Genomic DNA, 27,479 nt, shown 5'->3' on the forward strand with positions numbered 1-27,479 from the left:
AGGTGCCACTTATAATTTTTAAAAAAAATGTTGTACCTTGGTGTAAATATTTATAATTAACATAATGCACCACATCAGTGCTACTGTTTTTTTTCAATCATTTCTTAAAGGAATAGTCTAGTCAAAATTAAACTTTCATGATTCAGATGCAATTTTAAGTAACTTTACTAATTTACTCCTAATTATCAATTGTCTTCATTCTCTTTGTACTCTTTATTTGAAGCTAGAATGTAAGCTTAGGAGACACTCATATTTTGGTTAAAACACCCTGGGTAGCGTTGGCTGATTGCGTATAAATGTAGCTACCAATCAGCAAGCTCTACCCAGGGTGCTGAAAACAAAAATGGGCCGGCTCCTAAGTTTACATTCAAATAAAGATACTAAGAGAATGAAGAATATTTGATAATAGTAGTTACATTTGAAGTTGCTTAAAATTGCATGCCTCTATCTGAATTAAAGTTTAATTTTGACTAGGCTATATACCTTTAAGACATCTTCTAAACACAAGAGAGTAATTATACCCATATGAAAGTAATTTTTGCTATCACTAGTAGCTAGTAGTAGGTGTTTACACATATTCCTACAAGAAACTAAAAACTGTTCAACACTATACCATTGATAAATCTTATAATAACAGTAGTAATCAAATCCCTTACAATTAATTGATATTTAAGTACTAAGACTGAGGATGAAATAGAGAGTAATTCTCTGAATGTATTATTGTAGGAGACACACAAGCCTATATTTGGAAGGTGCCTGAAAGGTCTGGGCCAGCGATGAATGGAGATCCAGACTGCTTAACCTGGGCATACTACTCAAAAGTGGATCAAGTGAAGGCTGAGCTTTTAATTTCACATTAATTAAGAAATCCATTCACTAAACTCCAGTTATAGACATGTTAGACATTCTTACACAGCTGCTAAATGCCCCCAAAAACTAAAAAAAAAAAAAAGTGTGGTTCATGATTTACCATTTATAAAACTGTACAAATAAACCCCCATGAGTTTACTACAAATGCTATGCAATAGTTTGCTTCTTTGTTTGCTTTTTTTGCAATGTAATGCAATAGAAGATGTTATGGTCAAGTGGTCTGCAGCTAAAGATATCAGCTGGTATAAGCGCTCCTGGGTTTTATGTATATTTTCCCGGTCTGAGGCACATACAATGAAATAATATTTCACAAGACACATTTAAAAGAAACTAAAAGGAAACATTATAGTTATATATTTTAGAATACAATATTAATTATGACTATCTCCGCAGTAACATCCAACGTGTTATATATTTTATATAAGGTTGCAGATATAATTAAAACTATCTCAGCGGTAACCTCCAATATATTTGTATTATTTTTTTTTTTTAGTAGTAGTTTTTTTTTTTAGTAGTTCTAATCAACCACGGCGAATTATATTTGTGGAGTAAAGAGGATTCAGTTTGGAAAAATATATACAGATTTATTAAACATTAAACAAGCTACTAACAAATGATATACCATTTAATTATACACAAAACAAACTCTCTGATACAATATGAAATAAATATGCTACTACACTTTGCTTTGATCCTATGGGTATATATCTAACAGTGAAGTCCTATGACAAGGTAAAATTAAATCAACATGAACCCAATTATGCAATATTTGTTACTAACACAGTTATTTAATACAATCTCTAGCCAATATTATCATTAAAATTAGGTTTTGGTAACTTAATAATACAATGCAATCAGTCCAGTATATTTATATACAATACAAAAATGTACAAGTCACACACACACACACACACCACACACACACACACACACCACACATATATATATATATATATATATATATATATATATATATACTTATATATATATATATATATATAATATTATATCTATATATATAATATATATATATATATACATAGATACACAGGCATATATAAATTCATATCATATGGTTATTTTATATACTTAATTCCATATTTAACTTATCTATATTATAGTTATCAGATTTTTGAAGTAGTTTACACACCGTAATGCAATACTGGTAATTTTTTACATGTCCTTCCCAAGCAAATGTGGTGCCTTGTGTTAAGGAGTGTCTGAGTAAGCCAGCAGGTATTCCATTACATATGAGTGAGGGTCCATTTGTTTTTAATTCCATCCACCAAAGTTCCTAGACAATGGGACTCCACCTGTGTTTCTCTTTTGTGTTCACAAACAGCAGGGTTCTTCCTGGCCAAGTGGTGTGGCCTGATTACATTTTTAGTTTTCATTAAATGGTTGTCTATAAGATAAGGTCTCAAAAACAAATGGTTGTAGCAAAGGTTTTAACAATGGTGGGGCTGAGGAGGAAGTCTTTTGAAAACAGGTTTTACACAATCTTGCAGGACAGCCTGAAATTTTAATAATGGAATACCCCTATTTTTTCTGTATCTGTAAACTCACACTAGTATTTGTTATTAATTTGTTGCATTTAAAATGGGGTCTATCTTGAATAACCCATTTCATATGATTTGCCCAGCTGTCCTCTACAAAAAAATACTAGATGAACCAGCCGGTGGTCTGGGGAAAGTTCTAGGTAGTATTTTCAGCAGACCCCCTTGGCTCTGCTACTTCTGTCAGACATCTCCATTTAGACTTCAGACCCTCATTGCCTGTAGTCTCTGTTATACGCCCATATGAAACCTCAGATCAGATCTGCTACCCCTGGTTACCCCAGTCATTTGTATTCCAGCATCCGACCTCAGATCAGATCCATAGGTCAAAAGTCACTGTTGGTTATATGCTCCCATAGACCATAACTCAGACTGATCTTCATGAATCCCCTTCCAACTACAGTATATGACCCATATTGCCTTGGATTAGACTCAATTAAAAAAATATTTCCTAGACAGCCAGTTTAAATACTAACACCCGGCAACCCTATTCACCATAGAGGGGGGAAAGTTGTCTATTCAGCTAATGAACAATTTATCCAGTTTGTCTAAATACTTGTTTAAAACATGATTAATCATTGTCTCTTTCATATATACAACACAGAATGTTTTGAATTTATTATCCCTTGAATCAGTGGTGGAAAAATTTAGTCACAGTGTCTCTAATTCTCTATAATACAAAACCTTTTTTTCTAAATTTTTGTATCATGTTCTTAAGAACTAGTGAGAACAGGCTGAATCCCACCTCTGACTTTAATTATATTATATTGTACTGTACAAATTTGTTGATGGAGAATGCATTGAGTATAATCAAGTGCAATATCTATACCTGTATACCTGTTCGTTCTGAAAAATCGAAATTAAAACAAAGCAAAGAGTATACATTAAGACAAACATATTTCTTAAAGCCGCTTACCAAAGAGTCCAGAAAAAGGAGGAAAGCCCAACCCTGTAACCTTGTAGCTTCCAAAACACAAATACCTCCAATCCGGACTTCTCAGAAAGCTCTTTATTAAACAATCTTTAAAAATACATTTGCACCGACACAGCTGACACACAGTAGCCATCCAACGTGCATGGTTACATCATTCATTTTAAAAAGAATCACCTGGGGTATTGGAAAAATCCAGATCTATGTAAAAAAGTAAAAAATACAACACATGGGGTTTTGCGAAGAATGGGAATTTGTAAGCTAAAAAATCTATTATATCTAGAGTGAGACCCCTAATAAAGTTTATATTATAGTAGACAATTCCCTCCTTCATTTTCAATATCACTTACTAAAATCTTAACAAACTATACATTTTTTTCCAGTTTTTGCCGCAGCTATATCACGTCATGAAATCTAAATATGGCATATTCTGAATCTGATGGGCCTGCTGGAAAAAAATATATATATATAATTTGTATGGGTCACTCACTGAAATTTGATTTACAATAGTGTTAAAATGTAAGTAGTAAATAAAGCTCAAAATTGGCTCAGCACTGGGGTGTAAAAATGGCTTAGCAGTGAAAAGATATAGGGGCCGATGTATCATGGCCCAAATGATGCCTGTTGCACCTGTTTTCACGCAAACCTTCAGACTCGCCAGAATCAGGAGTTAAGAAGCAGCGGTCTTAAGACCACTGCTCCTTAACTCATACGCCACCTCTGAGGCGGCAGACAGCAGTCCACCCGATCATGTACGATCGGGTTTACTGACATCCCTTGCTAGCGGCTGGTTGCGAATATGCAGGGGAACTGCTTGTGCAATGTTAAATGCCGACAGCGTATGTCTGGCTTATATGATCCACTACAGCGGATCATGTCCACCAGACATTGATAAATCGTCCCCTAAGAGTGATTTTATACAGTTTTGTGTGAAAAAAACAGCACTCAGAAAGTGGGAGGGAACAAACAATATTACACTTATGACTCCAGTGTGTTTGCACCACCAGTAGTTCCACCTCTGCATTAAGCCTTCACTGGTGTTTGAAGACTTTACTAAGTCGAAGAACAGCAACCTATAGAAATATTATTAAATTTACCAAATAATCCAGCTCTATCTGATTTATTAGACATCAATGTGTAAAATTATACTACCAATTTTAGCCATTGATATTTTATTTATTTCCAGGATACTTACAGTGGATTAATTGGTCCTCTTGTGATCTGTAAAAGATTATTGTTTGGACTTCAAGAACCCAAAACACGGTTCTCTCTCCTTTTTATGGTTTTTGATGAAAATAAATCCTGGTATCTGGACGACAATATCCAAACATATTCTTTGCACCCAGAAGATGTAAACAAAGAGGATGAAGAATTTCTTGAGAGCAATAAAATGCATGGTATATTTTTTATATGAATAGTCATGTACAAATATGCAATATGACCTAGGAACAATAAACAATTTATATAGGCACTGCATGGGAATATATGCAGTGCACATGACGTGCCTTTAAAGAGCCATTATAGTCATTTCAAAGCACAGGTTTATTCAAACGTTCACAACAGGCATACATATTTAACAATATACATCTATTAACTTTAATTTACTGTTATATTTCTTTTACAAATATTTATTGCTTCCACTGCCCATTAAAACCATCTATTCCACATCCAATTACTTACTGGTGTTGGACAACAGGCATGTACTGTAGAACAGAGCCTACACAGTTCAGCGTTGCCATCTCCTAAGAAGTGCAGGCTGTAGCTTTATAGCAACCTGTCATTCTAAATATTTTCCTACTGTGTTACGTTTGCCTACCTACGGCCACGCCTACAAAAAACTTGCAAAGGCAGTTGTGCACGCATGCGCTCACTGCCTACAATAAACTTGTAAATATACTACAGAGCACGCATGCAATCATTGCCGCAGTCAGCAAACATTACAGAACTGGTACGTCCATAAATTTGGCACTAGCTGGGGCAATTTAAATAACAGTGGAAAAAAAGGCCCATGGTGCAAAATATGTTCTTGGTATATTACACTATATAGCAGTTACAGTTGTTATCTAAAAGGAGACATGACCATAATTGCAACTACAGCAATTTCTCCATCAAGTGCCTATGTGCAAAACCAAGTAACATTTAAAACATTTGGGGTACTTGGTAATAAGTATAAAAGCGTTCTCTGGAGTTTATTAAGTTTAGCAGTTGAATTTGATAAGTGACAAATGGCCCTGTAAATGTGTCATTAAATATCAACAATTTGGATTGAGATCAGAAAAAGAGGGCACATTAAGCATATGCCAATTTTCCACCAAAACTATAATAAAAAATGTACTGCTGATAAACAATGATAATGAATGATTGTGAATCCGGTTTACATGGAAAATGGCTAATCACAGCCGTTAACATGCTAATAATTATCAACCATTAGAAATTGATCAACCCCATTGTTTCTAAACCTGAGTCATTATCATGTCAAACAGATATCTCTGGACACATTTAACAGGCAAACTACAGTTGGCTATTCAAATAAGAAAAAAGGAAAACAAAAGAAAAACAAAAATATCCTCAATTTTGTATAGATTTCTTATTGTGTATGAATATCATCAGTGATAATCTCCCTGAGGACCTTGAATTGGAGTAATGCTCAAGTAATTAGGTCTCACTTTGGGAGCAGTGCTTTAAGCATTAATCCAATAATTACAACAACTTGACTCAGTTCACAAGAGGTGTGAGCTGAATTCAAAAGATATGCTTCTATGCACTGTATGTGGAAAACATCTTATGAGTTCATACTATCAACACAGTACCTTGATTTATATTAAAATGTAACTTTTATTAAGTAATACTAAAATGTCAGCAAAATTATAATGATATCTGCTGCCTGTGCTTGAGCTTAAAAACACATCTCCAGAATGTAGGTATAATGACTTAAATAAATAGGTGGCATAAAGGATAAGACCCTGGGTAGAGTGGAAACTTCAACACTATTATGGAAAAATTATTGTGATAGCCTTATTCTGGCTTGTCTAAGCAGGATCTTATGTTAAAGTAATCTGAATTACTCAGTAAAGTGAGTCTGGACCTAATATTCTATTATCTGTCTACGCCGGGTAATAACTTGCTATCTACTAACGGTTTCGCTCATTTAAAGGAGTCTTAGCATTTATCCAAAATTGTGTTGTCTAGTACCATCTGCCTAATGAAGGCTCTGATTAGCTATACTTATATTAATGATATATATATCTTCAGAGATGCTAGAAATTGTGTTATCTAGTACCTTCTGCCTAATAAAGGCTTTATTAGGCAAGTTGTTGTAATTACAGTTGGCTATTGCCCAGCATAGTGCTAAAACTGGTTAGATCTGTAGGTATCAATATTTTGTTCACAGCTAAAGGATGTTTTGACTCAATTACATTTTTTATTATAGGTATTAATGGAAAAATGTATGGAAACTTACTCGGTCTCACTATGCAAGTTGGAGAAAAAGTGAGATGGCACCTCATTGGAATGGGCAATGAAGTAGATATACATACAGTGCACTTTCATGCACATAGTTTTCAATATCAGGTAAAACTGTGACGTGTGTGAAATATGTTACTTACTGTATATACTAAATTATATCAAAATCATTCTGTAAATGGAAATCTTTATTTACATTATAAGCACTTTCTGTTTAGCATATGACTAATGCTGCCTATATACAGTATATTTATGAACACTTGACCATCACACCTCTATGAGGTTGAGGGGAATCCCATCCAAAAGCCATGGGTATTAATATAGAGTTGTCTCCTCCCTTATGGATAAAACAGATGCTATTCTTCTGTGAAGGCTTTCCGCAAGAATGTGGGCAGTGTCTGTGGGAATTTTGCCCATTTAGCCAAAAGAGGTCAGGCACTGATGTTGGACAAGAAAGTATGACTTGCAGTCTGTGTTCCAATTCATCGCGAAGGAGTTCAAAGAGGTTGAGGTTATGGCTCTGTGCACACCATGCAAGTTTCTCCACACTAAACTCATGTGTTCATGGACCTCACATTGTGCACAGGAGCAAACTCAAGCTGAAACAGGAAAAGGCCTTCCTCAAACTGTTGCCACAAAAATAGAAGCACCCAATTGTCTGAAATATCTTTTTCTTCTGTAGCCTTCACTGGAACTAAGGGACATAGCCCACACCCTGGAAAACAGCCTCAGACTTTTATCTCTCCTCCATCAAACTTTACAGCACTATGTATTCCAGTAAGTATTCTCCTAGCATCTGCCACACCCAGATTTTTCAATCAGATTGCCAGATAATGAGGATTTATCACTCGAGTGAACACATTTCCACTGTTCCAGAGACCAGCTCTTTACACCACTCTGACCGATTCTTGTTTCATGATGTGTGGTCCTTATACCTATGTGCTACAAAGCTGAAGGTTGTTAGTGCTTTTAGAACAACAGGGAGCACTACTATTTGTTCAGCCCTGGTGAAAAGAGAAGAGCTTAGCGCAAGTAGCATTGGAGTTGAGGATGAATCTGCACTAAGATTGTTCCTGTTCCCTGCTTTGGACAACACTTTTTATAATATTGATACAGAAAATTAGCCCGTGGCAAGTTTTGTATCAAGGGTTCACTTAGGAGGCATTAAAATGAATGCGGTTATTATACTAATGAAATACCTTGTGTTCCTGATCTTGTTTTGCCTCATAAGGTCTCCTGGACCTAACTACTTGCTCCTCCCTTGACTTTGTTGCTTGTTCTGTACTGCTTTCTATTCACTGGCCTATAGAACTGACTAAAGAATGATCTGTCTGCCTGCCCCCTTAATGTTGGTGTATGGATTCTGCTGTTACCTATAGCTACTGACCCTTACAAGTTACCGGACTACTCTGCTGCACTCACTCCTCAACCTTAGCTTCCTGCCTACTCCAAGATCAATGACCTGCTGCTGTTTCCAGACTGCAGCACATCCTCTCTACTCCTGGTTCCAGAAATTAAACAAGGTAATGAACATTTTACCACAGATATAGACCAAGCCACTATGGATCTAGCAGAAATGGCAAGCAAAATCAGCACACTTTCTTAGCAACTCACTGCGTTAACCCATTTTCTGGAGGAGTTGCAGGCCTCTCAGTTTAATATGTTGCAAATGGGTAAAAGGCATGCAGGCCCAGACTCTAACTGCTTTTGGAGCTAAAGTTTCCTTATCTGTTCTGGTCTCATCAGCTGCTGTGGAATCAAGTCAATCTTCTGCTTCCGGTACACAGCAATCATAATTACTGACTTTTCTTACTTTTCTGTAAGACCTGGTTCCTATGCTATAGGCTTTTTTTAGGTCCGCTCTGTTATTGCACTTCTTACTGGTGACATACCTTAATACATTTATGGACACATACCTTAATACAGCGAAATAGTAACATACTTAATATCTGGGATTCTTTAGTAAATACTATGGGGTCTATTTATCAAACCCCGGGTTATACGCTGTCAGCATTTAACATTGCACAAGCATTTCACAAGAAATGCTTTTGCAATGCCACCCCCTGCACATTCGAGGAAAATTGGCTGCTAGCAGGGGGTGTAAATCATCCAGATCGTTCGTATCTGATCGGGATGATTGCAGTCTGACACCGAAAAGGTGGCGGACGAGTTAAGGAGCAGCGGTCTTATGACCGCTGTTTCTTAACTACAGTTTCCGGTGAGCCAGAAACTACACAGGGAGATAGCAGCATAGGCTGCTTGGCAAATCTCCCTTAAAGAGTGTATTCTATGATGATCCTCATTGGACTTCCTCTGCCCAAGCTGTTTTAAAGGGATAGGAAAGTCAACATTAAACTTGCATGACTCTGATAGACAATGTAATTTTTAGAAACTTTTAAATTCACTTCAATTTTCAAATGTGCTGCATTCTCTTGGTATTCCTTGTTGAAAATACACATATCCTACACTAGTGGAAGCTGGCTGCTGATTGGTGCCTGCACACATTTGTCTCTTGTGATTGGCTAACTAGATGTGTTCAGCTAGCTGCCAGTAGTGCAATTATGTTTCTTCAACAAAGGATAACAAGAGAATGAAGCAAATTTGATTAGAGAAGTAAATTGGAAAGTTGTTTAAAATTGTATGCTGTTTCCAAATCATGAAAGAACATTTTTGGGTTTCCTTTCCCTTTAAGAGAAGTCCATTGTACTTTCCAACCTTCCCCTGACATATTTCGCTGTTGATTACAGCTTTATCAAAAAGGTGGGTTGGGAAGGATAATGGGCTTCTCTTTTTGTATTTAATTTTAATTTGCAAAAAATGCTCTATGGTCTCAAAAGATATCTGGCAATACTAGAGGGCTACTTACAAATAGCAACGCACATTTATTTGACTAAATCAGTAATCCTTAACGCTCTTTAATCATATCATTCTTTGAAAGTCGTTGCAGTGTGATTAGACTGGGCCACATTATGGAACATTTGTAAACTATTTTGAACAGTATTATCGATGAGAGCATGACATTTTTTTGACTGCTAGCCATCTATACTTTATTGCAAATACCTATTAATTGTTGCATTAACACTGCTGAAGTATATGTTAGTAATAATCAATTATTTAAAATTCAAGCGTATTACCCTTTAATTGTAAGCTCTAACTGCAGTAGCATCCTTTAACCCCTTTATGCCGGGTCCAAGTGCTTAGATCAGAACAAAGCTCTGATTTAATCACTTGCTGTAAAAATGAAATCACACGATTGTCGATGCAATCACGTGATTTTAAGGCCGGGATTGGATTATGGGTAGGGTGACCATATTGCCGCTTTAAAAAGGGACCCATATGAAAAATACATATGTCAGGGCTGTTTTCAGGGCTGTTTAACCCCTTAGTGACCAGAGCACTTTTCCATTTTCTGTCCGTTTGGGACCAAGGCTATTTTTACATTTCTGCGGTGTTTGTGTTTAGCTGAAATTTTCCTCTTACTCATTTACTGTACCCACACATATTATATACCGTTTTTCTCGCCATTAAATGGACTTTCTAAAAATACCATTATTTTCATCATATCTTATCATTTACTATAAAAAAAATTATAAAATATGAGGAAAAATGGAAAAAAACACACTTTTTCTAACTTTGAACCCCAAAATCTGTTACATATCTACAACCACCAAAAAACACCCATGCTAAATTGTTTCTAAATTTTGTCCTGAGTTTAGAAATACCCAATGTTTACATCTTCTTTGCTTTTTTTGTAACTTATAGGGCCATAAATACAAGTAGCACTTTGCTATTTTCAAACCATTTTTTTTCAAAATTAACGCTAGTTACATTAGAACACTAATATCTTTCAGGAATCCCTGAATATCCATTGACATGTATATATTTTTTTTTAGAAGACATCCCAAATTATTGATCTAGGCCCATTTTGGTATATTTCATGCCACCATTTCACCGCCAAATGCGATCAAATACAAAAAAAAGTACAATTTTTCACAAATGTTTTCACAAACTTTCAGTTTCTCACTGAAATTATTTACAAACTGCTTGTGCAATTATGGCATAAATGGTTGTAAATTCTTCTCTGGGATCCCCTTTGTTCAGAAATAGCAGACATATATGGCTTTGGCATTGCTTTTTGGTAATTAGAAGGCCGCTAAATGCCACTGCGCACCACACGTGTATTATGCCCAGCAGTGAAGGGGTTAATTAGGGAGCATGTAAGGAGCTTTTTGGGGTAATTTTAGCTTTAGTGTAGTGTAGTAGACAACCCCAAGTATTGATCTAGGCCCATTTTGGTATATTTCATGCCACCATTTCACCGCCAAATGCGATCAAATTAAAAAAAACGTAAAATTTTTCACAATTTTAGGTTTCTCACTGAAATAATTTACAAACAGCTTGTGCAATTATGGCACAAATGGTTGTAAATGCTTCTCTGGGATCCCCTTTGTTCAGAAATAGCAGACATATATGACTTTGGCATTGCTTTTTGGTAATTAGAATGCTGCTAAATGGCGCTGCGCATCACACGTGTATTATGGCTAGCAGTGAAGGGGTTAATTAGGTAGCTTGTAGGGAGCTTGCAGGGTTAATTTTAGCTTTAGTGTAAAGATCAGCCTCCCACCTGAAACATCAGACCCCCTGATCCCTCCCAAACATCTCTCTTCCCTCCCCTACCCCACAAATGTCCCCGCCATCTTAAGTACTGGCAGAAACTCTGCCAGTACTAAAATAAAAGGTATATTTAGGCTTTTTTGTGCATTTTTTGTTAGCATATTTACATATGCTTCTGTGTAGGGATCCCCTTAGCCCCCAACCTCACTGATCCCCCACCAAACAGCTCTCTAACCCTCCCCCTCTGATTTAATGTGCGCCATCTTGGGTACTGGCAGCTGTCTGCCAGTACCCAGTTTAGTGAAAAAAATGCTTTTTTTTAAAAAAAAAATGTCCCTTTTCTGTAGTGTAGCTTTCCCCAGACCAACCCCCCACCCCTTCCAGATCCCTTAGATGCTTAAAAAAAAAGTTTATTTTTTTTTTTTTTTTTTTTTTTTTTAAATGATTTTTATTGAGGATAACTACACATTACAATACAGCTGTGATACATCAAGATATGCATGAATATAACACAATATGTACATATGGACCACGTAAAGTCTTTTCTGTTACATCACAGAGTAATCCGATCACATAAGAAATATATTTTATTTTTTTTTAACTTTTCTTTTAACTTTTTTTCTGTAGTGTAGCGGTTCCCACCCGTTCCCGCCCCGTGCACGCGCCCGCCCGCCACCACCGTGCACGCGCGCGCACCCGTGCGCGCCCCCGTTGGCTCCGCTTCCGATCCCGCCCCCCTCCACCTTACACATCTCACCATCGATGTCCGGTGCAGAGAGGGCCACAGAGTGGCTCTCTCTGCATCGGATGGCCAGACAGTGTTATTGCAGGATGCCTCGATATCGAGGCATCGCTGCAATAACCGGAAAGCAGCTGGAAGCGAGCAGGATCGCTTCCAGCTGCTTTCCACACCGAGGACGTGCAGGGTACGTCCTTGGTCGTTAACTGACATCCTTTAGAGGACGTACCCTGCACGTCCTCGGGCGTTAAGGGGTTAAAGAAATGTTTTGTATAAGAACCCTGACATATGTATTTTTGATATGTGTCCCTTTTTAGATCGGCAATATGGTCACCCTAATTATGGGGAACTGATTCTTGCTTGTGTTTAAGGGGGAGGCTGCAGGACGCCATATAAAGTAGGACGTTCCATGCAGTTCTTCAATGTTAAAGCCAAGTGTTATTTAGCAGATTGGGGGAATTGAGAACTAATTCATATTGTTACATTCTGACAACAATACCAATAAATATAAGACTTGTTTTTTCCTAACTGCTCGATTTAAACAATTTACTTTATAGCTGTATACAAATATAATAACAGTATTTTATTGCAAACTAGCTGGTGCATAGCAATTACTTTGGCAGCACTACTGATTATACAAGTACCATTCTGCCACTTTTTTGTGTTTTTAAATTATGTTATTTTAATTGTTTTATTAAAAGTTATGTTTTACATGACAGTTTTCTCAGGTCCTGCGTTACTTTGATGTTCACAGGGGAACACAGAAGTGCTATACAGTGCATGCTTAGTGAGTTATTATACTGACACCCAGACTAATTACATAAATAATGCACAACACTTTATCAGTCAAGAAATTTATGATGTACATATAAGTATAGAAAATAAAGAGGAAACAAGTGTGGTGCAATTGGTATTCTTTTTTTTTAAAAAAAAAAAAAAAAAAGCTCTTTGTACTTATTATGGACATTTGAGTATTTAGTCAGGCTGTTTATATAATGTAATGTCGCTGCACTTTCCAGAACTTCTTGAATAATATCTTCAGAGATCTTCTGGACACGTTTATTGTTATCTATTTGGACAATACTTTAATCTTTTTTCCCCTCTCAGATCTCTCTTGTGGCTTATGTTAGGTCTGTGTTCACCAGCTTGTGTGATAATTGCCTTTTCTCTAATTTATAGAAATGTCAGTTTTGTGTTTCTTCTATGAAATTTTTAGAATATATCTTGTCTCCTGGTCATATCATGATGGATCCTAAGAAGGTTTCATCAATTCTGGAATGACCGACTCCTACTAATAAGGAGGCTATTAGGTTTATTGGCTTTGCCAATTTCTATAGAAGATTTATTAAGACTTTTTCAGATATTTGTGCACCTATTACTCTACTGACATTCATTCTCCTAGACTCCTAGAGCTCAAGTGGCTATTGATAAGTTGAAATCATTATTTCTTTCATGTAATTAGCAAGAGTCCATGAGCTAGTGACGTATGGGATATACATTCCTACCAGGAGGGGCAAAGTTTCCCAAACCTTAAAATGCCTATAAATACACCCCTCACCACACCCACAAATCAGTTTTTACAAACTTTGCCTCCTATGGAGGTGGTGAAGGTAAGTTTGTGCTAGATTCTACGTTGATATGCGCTCCGCAGGCAGGTTGGAGCCCGGTTTTCTCTCAGAGTGCAGTGAATGTCAGAGGGATGTGAGAGAGTATTGCTATTTGAATGCAATGATCTCCTTATACGGGGATCTATTTCGATAGGTTCTCTGTTATCGGTCGTAGAGATTACATCTCTTACCTCCCTTTTCAGATCGACGATATACTCTTATTATATACCGATTAACCTCTGCTGATTCTCGTTTCAGTACTGGTTTGGCTTTCTACAACATGTAGATGAGTGTCCTGGGATAAGTAAGTCTTATTTTCTGTGACACTCTAAGCTATGGTTGGGCACTTTTTTATAAAGTTCTAAATATATGTATTCAAACATTTATTTGCCTTGACTCAGGATGTTCAACATTCCTTATTTTCAGACAGTCAGTTTCATATTTGGGATAATGCATTTGAATCAATCATTTTTTCTTACCTTAAAAAATTTGACTTTTTCCCTGTGGGTTGTTAGGCTCGCGGGGGCTGAAAATGCTTCATTTTATTGCGTCATTCTTGGCGCAGACTTTTTTGGCGCAAAATTTTTTTCTGTTTCCGGCGTCATACGTGTCGCCGGAAGTTGCGTCATTTTTGACGTTCTTTTGCGTCAAAAGTGTCGGCGTTCCGGATGTGGCGTCATTTTTGGCGCCAAAAGCATTTAGGCGCCAAATAATGTGGGCGTCTTATTTGGCGCTAAAAAAAAAATATGGGCGTCACTTTTGTCTCCACATTATTTAAGTCTCTTTATTTATTGCTTCTGGTTGCTAGAAGCTTGTTCACTGGCATTTTTTTCCCATTCCTGAAACTGTCATTTAAGGAATTTGATCAATTTTGCTTTATATGTTGTTTTTTCTATTACATATCGCAAGAGGTTCCACGTTGCAACTGAGTCAGAAGATACTTCAGGAAAATCGCTGCCCGGTGCTGGAGCTACCAAAGCTAAGTGTATCACTTTTGGTATCTGTTCCTTCAGCTGTTGTTTGTATTAAATGTTATGACAAACTTGTTAATGCAGATAAAATTTCCATTAGTACTGTTACATTACCTGTTGCTGTTCCGTCAACATCTAATACTCAGAGTGTTCCTGATAACATAAGAGATTTTGTTTCTAAATCCATTAAGAAGGCTATGTCTGTTATTTCTCCTTCTAGTATACATAAAAGTCTTTTAAAACTTCTCTTTTTTCAGATGAATTTTTAAATGAACATCATCATTCTGATACTGATAATGGTTCTTCTGGTTCAGAGGTTTCTGTCTCAGAGGTTGATGCTGATAATCTTTGTATTTGTTCAAGATGGAATTTATTTGTTCTTTGTTTAAAGACGTATTAATTGCATTAGAAATAGAGGATTCTGGTCCTCTTGATACTAAAACTAAACGTTTAAATAAGGTTTTTAAATCTCCTGTAGTTATTCCAGAAGTGTTTCCTGTCCCTGATGCTATTTCTGAAGTAATTTCCAGGGAATGGAATAATTTGGGTAATTCATTTACTCCTTTTAAAACGTTTTAAGCAATTATATCCTGTGCCATCTGACAGATTAGAGTTTGGGACAAAATCCCTAAGGTTAATGGGGCTGTCTCTACTCCTGCTATATTTTTAGCGGATGTTGCTGCAGCTTCAACTTTTTGGTTAGAAGCTTTAGCGCAACAAGTAACAGATCATAATTCTCATAGCATTATTATTCTATAACATGCTAATTATTTTGTTTGTGATGCCATCTTTGATATCATTAGAATTGATGTCAGGTATATGTCTCTAACTATTTTAGCTAGAAGAGCTTTATGGCTTAAAACTTGGAATGCTGATATGTCTTCTAAGTCAACTTTGCTATCCCTTTCTTTCCAGGGTAATAATTTATTCGGTTCTCAGCTGGATTCTTTTATCTCAACTGTTACTGGAAGGAAGGGAACTTTTTTACCACAGGATAAAAAATCTGAGGTAAATTTAGGTCTAATAATCGTTTTCGTTCCTTTCATCACAACAAGGAACAAAAGCCTGATCCTTCATCCTCAGGAGCGGTATCAGTTTGGAAACCATCTTCACTTTGGAATATATCCAAGCCTTATAGAAACCCAAAGCCAGCTCCTACGTCCCATGAAGGTGCGGCCCTCATTCCAGCTCAGCTGGTATGGGGCAGTTTACGTTCTTTTCAAAGAAATTTGGATCAATTCCATTCACAATCTCTGGTTTCAGAACATTGTTTCAGAAGGGTACAGAATTGGCTTCAAGTTAAGGCCTCCTGCAAAGAGATTTTTTTCTTTCCCGTGTCCCAGTAAACCCAGCAAAGGCTCAAGCATTTCTGAAATGTGTTTCAGATCTAAAGTTGGCTGGAGTAATTATGCCAGTTCCAGTTCTGGAACAGGGGCTGGGGTTTTATGCTATCTCTTCATTGTACCAAAGAAGGTCAATTCCTTCAGACCAGTTCCGGATCTATCAATATTGAATCGTTATGTAAGGATACCAACATTCAAGATGGTAACTGTAAGGACTATCCTGCCTTTTGTTCAGCAAGGGCATTATATGTCTACAATAGATTTACAGGTTGCATATTCCGATTCATCCAGATCACTTTTAGTTTCTGAGATTCTCTTTTTTAGACAAGCATTACCAGTTTTGTGGCTCTACCGTTTGGCCTAGCATCAGCTCCAAGAATTTTTACAAAGGTTCTCGGTGCCCTTCTGTCTGTATTCAGAGAACAGGGTATTGGTATTTCCTTTTTGGACGATATCTTGGTACTTGCTCAGTCTTCACATTTAACAGAATCTCATACGAATCGACTTGTGTTGTTTCTTCAAGATCATGGTTGGAGGATCAATTTACCAAAAAGTTCATTGATTCCTCAGACAAGGGTAACCTTTTTAGGTTTCCAGATAGATTCAGTGTCTATGACTCTGTCTTTGTCAGACAAGGAAGTCTAACATTGATATCAGCTTGTCAAAACCTTCAGTCACAATCATTCCCTTTGGTAGCCTTATGCATGGAAATTTTAGGTCTTATGACTGCTGCATCGGACGCAATCTCCTTTGCTCATTTTCACATGCGACCTCTTCAGCTCTGTATGCTGAACCAATGGTGCAGGGATTACACAAAGATATCTCAATTAATATCTTTAAAACCGATTGTAACACTCTCTGACGTGGTGGACAGATCACCATCGTTTAGTTCAGGGGGCTTCTTTTGTTCTTCCGACCTGGACTGTAATTTCAACAGATGCAAGTCTTACAGGTTGGGGAGCTGTGTGGGGGTCTCTGACGGCACAAGGGGTTTGGGAAGCTCAGGAGGTGAGATTACCGATCAATATTTTGGAACTCCGTGCAATTTTCAGAGCTCTTCAGTCTTGGCCTCTTCTGAAGAGACAGTTGTTCATTTGTTTTCAGACAGACAATGTCACAACTGTGGCATACATCAATCATCAAGGAGGGACTCATAGTCCTCTGGCTATGAAAGAAGTATCTCGAATTCTGGTTTGGGCGGAATCCAGCTCCTGTCTAATCTCTGCGGTTCATTTCCCAGGTATAGACAATTGGGAAGCGGATTGGGGGGGGGGGGGGGGGGGGGGGGGGGGGGGGGGGGGGGGGGGGGGAGGATTATCTCAGTCGCCAAACGTTGCATCCGGGCGAATGGTCTCTTCACCCAGAGGTATTTCTTCAGATTGTTCAAATGTGGGAACTTCCAGAAATAGATCTGATGGTTTCTCATCTAAACAAGAAACTTCCCAGGTATCTGTCAGATCCCGGGATCCTCAGGCGGAGGCAGTGGATGCATTATCACTTCCTTGGAAGTATCATCCTGCCTATATCTTTCCGCCTCTAGTTCTTCTTCCAAGAGTAATCTCCAAGATTCTGAAGGAATGCTCGTTTGTTCTGCTGGTAGCTCCAGCTCACATGGACGGATCTTTCGGATGGCCTCTTGCCAACCGTGGACTCTTCCGTTAAGACCAGACCTTCTGTCGCAAGGTCCTTTTTTCCATCAGGATCTCAAATCTTAAATTTAAGGTATGGAGATTGAACGCTTGATTCTTGGTCAAAGAGGTTTTTTCTGTGATTAATACTATGTTACAGGCTCGTAAATCTGTATCTAGAGAGATATATTATAGAGTCTGGAAGACTTATATTTCTTGGTGTCTTTCTCATCATTTTTCTGGCATTCTTTTAGAATTCCGAGAATTTTACAGTTTCTTCAGGATGGTTTAGATAAAGGTTTGTCCGCAAGTTCCTTGAAAGGACAAATCTCTGCTCTTTCTGTTCTTTTTCACAGAAAGATTGCTAATCTTCCTGATATTCATTGTTTTGTACAAGCTTTGGTTCGTATAAAACCTGTCATTCAGTCAATTTCTCCTCCTTGGAGTTTGAATTTTGGTTTCTGGGGCTCTTCTAGCTCCTCCTTTTGAACCCCTGCTTTCATTTGGGACATTAAACTTCTTTCTTGAAAGTTTTGTTCTTTTGCCATCTCTTCTGCCAGATAGTCTCTGAATTATCTGCTCTTTCTTGTGAGTCTTCCTTTCTGATTTTTCATCAGGATAAGGCGGTGTTGCGAACTTCTTTTGAATTTTTTCCTAAGGTTGTGTATTGCTAACAACATTAGTAGAGAAATTGTGGTTCCTTCATTATGTCCTAATCCTAAGAATTCTAAGGAGAAAATCATTCGCATTCTTTGGATGTTGTTAGAGCTTTGAAATATATGTTGAAGCTACTAAGTCTTTCCGAAAGACTTCTAGTCTATTTTTCATCTTTTCTGGTTCTAGAAAAGGCAGAAAGCTTCTGCCATTCCTTGGCATCTGGTTGAAATCTTTAATTCATCATGCCTATGTCGAGTCGGGTAAAACATCGCCTCAAAGGATTACAGCTCATCATTCTACTAGGTCAGTTTCTACTTCCTGGGCGTTTAGGAATGAAGCTTCGGTTGATCAGATTTGCAAAGCAGCAACTTGGTCCTCTTTGCATACTTTTACTAAATTCTAACCATTTGATGTGTTTTCTTCTTCTGAAGCAGTTTTTGGTAGAAGAAGTACTTCAGGGCAGCGGTTTCAGTTTGAATCTTCTGCTTATGTATTTCATTAAACTTTATTTTGGGTGTGGATTATTTTCAGCAGGAATTGGGCTGTCTTTATTTTATCCCTCCCTCTCTAGTGACTTCTTGCGTGGAAAGATCCACATCTTGGGTAGTCATTATCCCATACGTCACTAGCTCATGGACTCCTTGCTAATTACATGAAAGAAAAACATAATTTATGTAAGAACTTACCTGATAAATTAATTTCTTTCATATTAGCAAGAGTCCATGAGGCCCACCCTTTTTGTGGTGGTTATGATTTTTTTGTATAAAGCACAATTATTCCAATTCCTTATTTTATATGCTTTCGCACTTTTTTCTTATCACCCCCACTTCTTGGCTATTCGTTAAAACTGATTTGTGGGGTGTGGTGAGGGGTGTATTATAGGCATTTTAAGGTTTGGGAAACTTTGGCCCCTCCTGGTAGGATGTTATATCCCATACGTCACTAGCTCATGGACTCTTGCTAATATGAAAGAAATGAATTTATCAGGTAAGTTCTTACATAAATATGTTTTCCTTCTACTCAACTTTTCAGCTTACAGCTTGGCATTGCACATGTTGATGTGAGGCTTGTGTACAGCTGTTTCGCCATGGAAACCCAGTTTCTTGAAGCTCCCGATGCACAGGTTTCTTGTGTTGCTTCCAGAGGCAATTTGGAATTCTGCAGTATTGCACAAAGTCAAAAATCGTCTGACTCAGATAGGGGGCGCGAAACGTCAAATGCAGGTATGATACTATAACAATATACCTAAGTGGGAATATGACAGCAATATATCTATATCGACATACCAGTGTATGTGTACCAACTCATGGTTTAATAACTACCTATATTATTCCTGTACAAACACAGAGAAAATAAAAAAATGATTGCAAATACAGAGATATAAAGTGAACAAGATAGTCTCTTGGTATAGTTAGCAGATGTGTCACAAAGTCCACCTGATGAGACTCAGATGAAACCAATATTTGATAGAAGCTGCTCTCACTCCTCACAAAGAGAGTCAGGAATATCTAGAAGGGATATAAAGAACAAGAGAGCGCATGTGTGTATCAATAACACTAATGATAAGAACAGATATAACCCTAATCAGGGGTACTCACATTTGTGAGGAGGACTCAGACATGCTAGTGGATACAGGCTGGATATTTGCAGCAACACACTGTTCAGTCTTGGATAAACAGAAGAAGGGTGTCGCAAGAAGTCTAGATAAGCAAATAAAACAGAAGGGGTGTCTGGTGGTAGTATAAATATATTAGTATATAGATAAAAAAAAAACCTATACAGGGTACTCACATTTGAGAGGAGCACTCATACAGTGCTATTGAGGAACAGGCTGGGTAGTTGGCAGCAACCCAGCTTACTGGTCACATCGATAGACCAAAGCTCTTGAACACAGGAAATGGCAAAACCCTGGTAATGAACTGCAACAATCCAAGAAAGCAGCTGTAGACTATCAGTGGGAGTGATTAGTAAATGGGGGCTTAGCTTAATGCAACGCGCTTCTCAGTGTATCAAAACACTGTTTCATCAGGCATAAAATACAAGCTAAAAAGTGCCTATAAATATACAAGCCCTACTAATCACAAGCACAAGTGAGAAAACAAATCAATGCATACACCTGCAAAACCACTCCTACAAGAGCAAATTCCCAGCAGATTAACCCTTTGTTGGAAACTGCATACATCAATTGTATCATAGATTTCAAAGAAAATTATATATGATTATATAGAAAGAAAAGAAATAATAAAATAAAAATTAATATAAGTATATCTGAAGTACATTCATCCAAAATTCATGACAACAAAATGAAATTGAACTATTGACACCCCTAAATAAAAGGATATATATATATATATATATATATATATATATATCTCAAATTAAAAATTAGAAGTTAACTACCTTGATATATAATGATATGAATCTGAGGAGCTTTAAATGTGCGTCTTAAATCTTGAAGTGCGATACTTTGGTACTTATATTAAACTATTTGTTTATTTCGTAGTTGATATTATATATTGTGTAAACGGATTTGTTCTCCAGTTTTATTAAAAAGCCCGTGTTTGTCCCTATAAATTATAGAAAAGAGTCCTACAGAGGCAAATGGTCATAAAGGAGAAAAGCATAGAGAGAAATAAATTAAACGACTTTGATTTCATTTTTTAGATTTTTTAGAGAGTTATGCACTCCGTGAGTGTGTGAAGACTTGACATATCACCGTGGGTGTGTGAAGGGGTGGTAATATGACTGCCGATATTTGGCCAATCATAGGACATGTGAAAGAAAAAAGGGATGAGAAGTTACGCCCCTTAGTGAAAACAGCTAACTGATTGGAGCCCATATCGTCATGACATAGAGATATGTTAGCGCTTGTCAGAACTAGGAGAGGGGATCGGATTAACAGCTGTGATAAGTGCTAGATATAGATCAAAAAATCGTGTTAGTGTATTGATATGTTACTTTAAAATGTAAAGTGGTAATGTGACTATTACTAGTAACTATTTGTGACGATAGTGTCACCTATGTTATTAATGGTAGTGAAAACTACACTAAACGTGAGAGTCCTCAGACTTCTATAAAATATACAAACAAATATTTGATGTCAAATAAAACAGATAACAATAAATAACCATTCTTAATATCAATGGTATGTAGAAAATGAGGAGTGGGAAACTAAACTAATGAAATCATAATAAGAAAATAAAAAATAATAATAAAAAATAATATATAAAAAATGAAAATTAATAATTAATAATGTAAAATAATGAGACAAGAGATTAATATGAAGTTAGATGTTCAACCCATTTTTCACTTTCAGAAGAGCTCCAACCTTGAAACAAAAACTTGCACCAAGCAAGATTGTTTTTTAAGTCTAAGAAAATAGGGTTGAGAAAGTCGATCTCCAATACCTCCCATGGCTCATATAAATGTGGACAGATCAAGATGTTTTCATGTGTAAATATGTGACCAATATATCAGCCACTATAACTGCAAATACTACTGGTGAAATTTTCAAGATCAAAAGTAGAATGACTTGCAATACACCATTTGTGGGTATATGTATTATCATGCAAATGTGGCCTTCAATATTTGGGGGTCGCACGACGCTACAAAATCCGCACCAGATGAGCGAGGCATTTGCACAATGTAAGGAAGAAGTCTCTTCTCCACAGTGTTCCTAGACACCATGTACATGCACACTTTGGTGAACTATGCAGTTTCAAGATTACACCCATTGAACATATTCCATCATCACATAGATACAACAGATATACCAAGTTAAGACAGAGAGAAACATTCTGGATTTTCAAGTTTCAGGTCCCTTTTTCCAACAGGGTTTGAATGAGGTCATGACTCTTGCTGCGTTTCTATTGAGGTTTTTTTGCTGTACCCCCGGAGTTGTTTTCTGCATACATTGTTGTTTTTATACTGTTCATAGTGCATTCTTAAATGCATAAAAAACATTCAAGCACCCTTGACCCCCATTAAGTTCATATTAATCTATTGTTTATTATTTTACATTATTAATTATTAATTTTTTATCTTATTATTTTTTATTATTATTTTTTATTTTTTATTTGATTTTCATTAGTTTAGTTTCCACTACCCTCATTTACTACATTCCATGATATTAAGACTAGTTATTTATTGTTATCTGTTTTATTTGACATCAAATATTTGTTTGTATATTTTATAGAAGCTGAGGACTCCTCACTATTGTGTGTCTTATCTAGACCTATTGTCCTAAGTCTAATAAGAAATGGCTTAAGGCCATCTTTATTTTCATCTTATTATTATTTGTTGGCTATTATCACGCCATGACTGTTCACCACTTACGCCCAACATTAGTTGTCTGATGCACTGCTAAAGTAGCACGTTTAGTAGTATAGTTTTTCACTACCATTAATAACATAGGTGACACTATCATCACAAATAGTTACTAGTAATAGTCACATTACCACTTTACTTTTTAAAGTAACATATCAAATACACTAACACGATTTTATGATCTATATCTAGCACTGATCGACAGCTGTTTATCCGATCCCCTCTCCTAGTTCTGACAGCGCTAACATATCCTCTACGTCACGACGATATGGGCTCCAATCATTAGCTGTTTTCACTAAGGGGCGTAACTTCTAATCCCTTTTTTTCTTTCACATTTCCTATGATTGCCCAAATATCGGCAGTCATATTACCACCCCTTCACACACCCACGGTGATATTCAAGTCTCCACACACTCACGGAGTGCATAATTCTCTAAAAAATCTAAAAAATGAAAACAAAAGTCATTATTTATTTCTCTCTCTGCTTTCTCTTTATGACCATTTGCCTCCGTAGGACTTTCTATAATTTATAGGGACAAACACTGGCTTTTTAATAAAAACGGAGAACAATCCTGTTTACCACATTATTTAATATCAATTACGAGTTAAACAAATAGTTAATATAAGTACCAAAGTAGTAGCACTTCAAGATTTAGGGACGCACATTTAAAGCTCCTCATATTCATATAAATATATTGCGGTAGTTAACTTCTAGTTTTAATTTGAGATATATATATTATAGTATATAATATATATATATATATTCTTTTATTTAGGGGGTCAATAGTTAAATTTCATTTTGTTGTCATGAATTTTGGATGACATTCACTTCAGATATATTAAATTCATTTTTATTTTATTATTTCTTTTTTCTATATAATCATATATAATTTTCTTTGAAATTCTATGATACAATGATGTATGCAGTTTCCAACAAAGGGGTTTAATCTGCTGGGAATTTGCTCTTGTATGAGTGGTATCCCAAGTGTAAGCATTGTTTTCCTCACTTGTGATTAGTAGGGCTTATATATTTAATATTATGTATTTTATGCCTGATGAAACAGTGTTTTGATACACTGAGAAACGCGTTGCATTAAGCTAAGCCCCATTTACTAATCACGTCCCACTGGGAGCCAACAGCTGCAGAGACTGCTATTCTCTGGATTGTTGCATGTTCATTACCAGGGTTTTGCTGCTCCTGAGCTTTGGCCTATCAATGTGACCAGTAAGCTGGGTTGCTGCAAACTACCCCAGCCTGTTCCTAATAGCACTGTCTGAGTGCTCTCCTCAAATGTGAGTACCCTGTATAGGGGTTTTTTATCTTTATACTAATATATTATACTACTTGGCACACACGAGGGCGCCCCTTCTGTTTATTTGCCTATCTAGACTTCTTGCGACCCCCTTCTTCTGGTTATCCAAGACTGAACAGTGAGCTGGGTTGCTGCAAAATATCCGGCCTGTATCCAATAGCACTGTCTGAGTGCTCCTCACAAATTGAGTAACCTGAGTAGGGTTATATCTGGTTCTTGTCATTAGTGTTATTGGTACACACATGTGCCTCTCTTGTTCTTTATATCCTTCTGGAATTCTGTAGTGAATGATGAAACAGATCGATTTTACATGCTACAGTAATTCAGCCTTGCTGTGTGAGTTTGCGTGGTCAACCACTTTGTAACTGGGCTACTTTCACTACTAGGACTGAAATTTCATGAACTAACTTTTGGCAAAGGTGGGCTATAACTGGGTCATGTTTAAAGTTACTGATGTACAGACAATATTTAACTAGGGAGATTTCATAGATATATGCTAGTATTATTTATTTATTTTTAAACCTGGCTTACTTCCAAACAAACACCATTTAATTAAGATGTGCTTTATTAAGTTTGCTCATTGATAGGTATTTTGGCTTTTAATGCATTATCATGATTTAGTAAATATTAAATTTTAAAGGGACATTACACACATTGAGGTGGTAATATAACTTAATAAATCGTATAGAAGAAAAAACTCTGCAATATACTTTCATTATTTATTTGTCCCTTTTGCATGTAATTCCATGTCTGAAATTTGTGAGTTTTCAGTTGTTGTTAGAAATGGATGTGCAGAACACTGTTATATTCCACACAGCCATTGGCTGCACACTCTAGTGACACTAAAACTTTACTTATTTTTCAATGTTTAAAAGAGTTATTGAAACTTTAAAAATACATATACATGTTATTCTCAGAGTAACCTTTTCTTTCAATGCATCTTTCTATCTAATTACAGCAACATCCACTGCACACGGTACAAGCAGCACCAACCGGAGACAAAAGAATAATGATGCAGAGGCTCAGATGAGGTTGAAATAAATCATCTGTATTTTTAGTATTCAAACCATGATGGTCACTGATGAAGGTTCAACATATGAAACGCGTTTGACCTGCCTAAGTGCCTGTTTGTAACTACTTATGCCTGGTTTGAATACTCATTGAGCCTCTGCATCATTATTCTTTTGTCTCCGGTTTGGTGCTGCTTGTACTGTGTGCAGTGGATGTTGCTGTAATTATTTATTGGAAGCGGTGGTGGATCGTTTTTTACCACTTTGCACCAGCTTGACAGATGAACCCGGGATCCGTCATAAGTGACGTCAAGAGGATACCCAGGGGGGCGGAACCTTACGTGAAGTGCGAGCCGACGGCCCACACACAGAGCGGATGTCTGAGCGCTCCCGACGTTGTTGCTGGCATCTTTCTATCTAGCATTTCTTTAGTGTTTAATGTCCCTTTAAGCCTATTTTTGTCTGTTTATTTTAGATTTTTATTACATACAAGCAAGTAAAACAAACAGAAAACCTTACATGCATGTGAATGTTAATATGTTTGAATATGTGTAAAACAATAATAATAGTGGACTTTTGTTCTCACTTATTTTCCCTAGAGAGGTCAAATATATCAATCTGATGTGTTTGATCTTTTTCCTGGAACATTTGAAACGGTCCTCCATGACACCAAAGGTGCCTGGTACGTGGTTTACTGCACTGTCATGTGGCAGATCATATCCATGCAGGAATGGAAAATACATACACTGTACTTGGTGAGTATTCCCAAAAGCTAGTACATTATCTACATTAAATTTCTGCTAAGAGGGCAGGACTTTACAATATGCCAAAGTATGTCTTTAATTACTTTGTAAATGATATGCAGAGTAAAACTTTTCTGGAATCCTTATATTTGCACTTCTGGATACAGGACCTCTACAAGCGTCCAGTACAAAGGGGGGGGCCCATCAGCAGTATCACCAGGGGGCACCGGTGGCTCTGCATAATATTGTGCCACCCTTTGTGTGCTAGCAGTATGCAGTTAATGATGGGTCAAAGGGGACCCTGTTGCTTGATGGGAGGCTATGTTTGTTCTGGGGGCCCTGGACTGTGGGGTATGGCCCAGGGGGGGTCTGTGGCTGTACATTGCTGGCATGGAGATTGGGAGTAGTACAATGAGGGAGTAGCATAGGGGCTGGGTCAGGGAATCAGCAGCCCTTTTCTAATTTTTTCCCAAAGACTGTGGTTGGTCTGAGACCACTCTGGCTGGATGTCCCTACTTCAACAGAAAATCACATTTAGGTTGGCTTGCTTTGTTCAATATTGCTTTTTGAGAGGATCTAACCATTAGGGCATATATGGAATGGTGTTGCACCTTTTTGGTATGGATTATATAACATTCAATCTGAAAAATATACTACTGAAAAAAATATCCCTTACCATTTTTTTCACTCTACAGATAAGGAAACTACACTTGAAAAAATTATCAAATTCATACATGGGCATTAGCGTTTGAATAAGAAAAATGTCTTGAATAAAGGAAGAATTAATCAAAACATCATCTTCAACTTATTTAAAAATTGACAGGAGTAGTAATAGATTTCCAAATGATTGTCCAAAGATGAGATTTCTTCAATGGTTTGACATATATTCAAGTGAAAAGAGACAAAATATTTTGGAGTTCTGCATACTTACATGATTTGTATTATAAAAATATACCTCCATTTTCTTGCTGTTCAAAAATAAAAAACAATTATCAAAAACATAACTGAACTATTTATTTTTTTATCTTTTTTTTCAAAAGATCTAAAGAAACTCCTATAGTATTTGACACAGTTGTCTTGACATTTTAAATAGCAGCATCAAGTTTATACATGGATAAACTGATACATAAATTATCAAAAACTGGAGACAGTATAAATTATAAACCAGTTGTTATGAGGCTAAAATTATGAGTAATAAATGGATTTAAATATCTTAGATAATTTATTCCCACAACAAAAACTATTCATCCTGATACGATACCCATACACCATCAATAAAGGGACAGTTTACTGCAGAATTTGTATTGTTTTAAAAACATAAATACTCCCTTTATTGCCCATTCCCCAGTTTTGCATAACCAACATAATTTATATTAATACAATTTTTACCTCTGTGATTACCTTGTATCTAAGCCTTTGTAGACTGCCCCTTATAACAGTTCTTTTGAGAGATTTGCATGTCAGCCAATCAGTGTTGAATCATAAATAACTCCACGGGAGTGAGCACAATGTTGTCTATGTGGCCACACATGAACTAGCACTGTCTAGCTGGGGAAAAACTGTCAAAAATGCATAAAAATAAGAGGCAGCCTTCAAGGGTTTAGAAATTAGCCTACCTAGGTTTAGCTTTCAACAAAGAATACCAATAGAACAAAGAAAACTTGATGATAAAAGTAAATTAGAAAGTTGCTTAAAAATGCATGCCCTAG

General features: G+C 36.7%; 1 protein-coding gene across 1 annotated transcript in view; it reads left to right on the top strand.

The window, feature by feature from the left end:
* Nucleotides 1-26,038, top strand: part of LOC128657326 (ceruloplasmin-like) — a 352,838-nt gene extending 326,800 nt beyond the window's left edge. Inside the window, 7 exon segments of the mRNA XM_053711627.1 lie at nucleotides 727-836; nucleotides 4,544-4,754; nucleotides 6,788-6,927; nucleotides 25,627-25,686; nucleotides 25,688-25,717; nucleotides 25,719-25,782; nucleotides 25,938-26,038. Coding sequence (XP_053567602.1) covers nucleotides 727-836; nucleotides 4,544-4,754; nucleotides 6,788-6,927; nucleotides 25,627-25,686; nucleotides 25,688-25,717; nucleotides 25,719-25,782; nucleotides 25,938-26,038 — 716 coding nt within the window.
* The last annotated feature ends 1,441 nt before the right edge of the window (nucleotides 26,039-27,479 follow it).

This window comes from Bombina bombina, chromosome 4 (genome assembly GCF_027579735.1).
Source record: "Bombina bombina isolate aBomBom1 chromosome 4, aBomBom1.pri, whole genome shotgun sequence".
Lineage (NCBI taxonomy): Eukaryota > Metazoa > Chordata > Amphibia > Anura > Bombinatoridae > Bombina > Bombina bombina.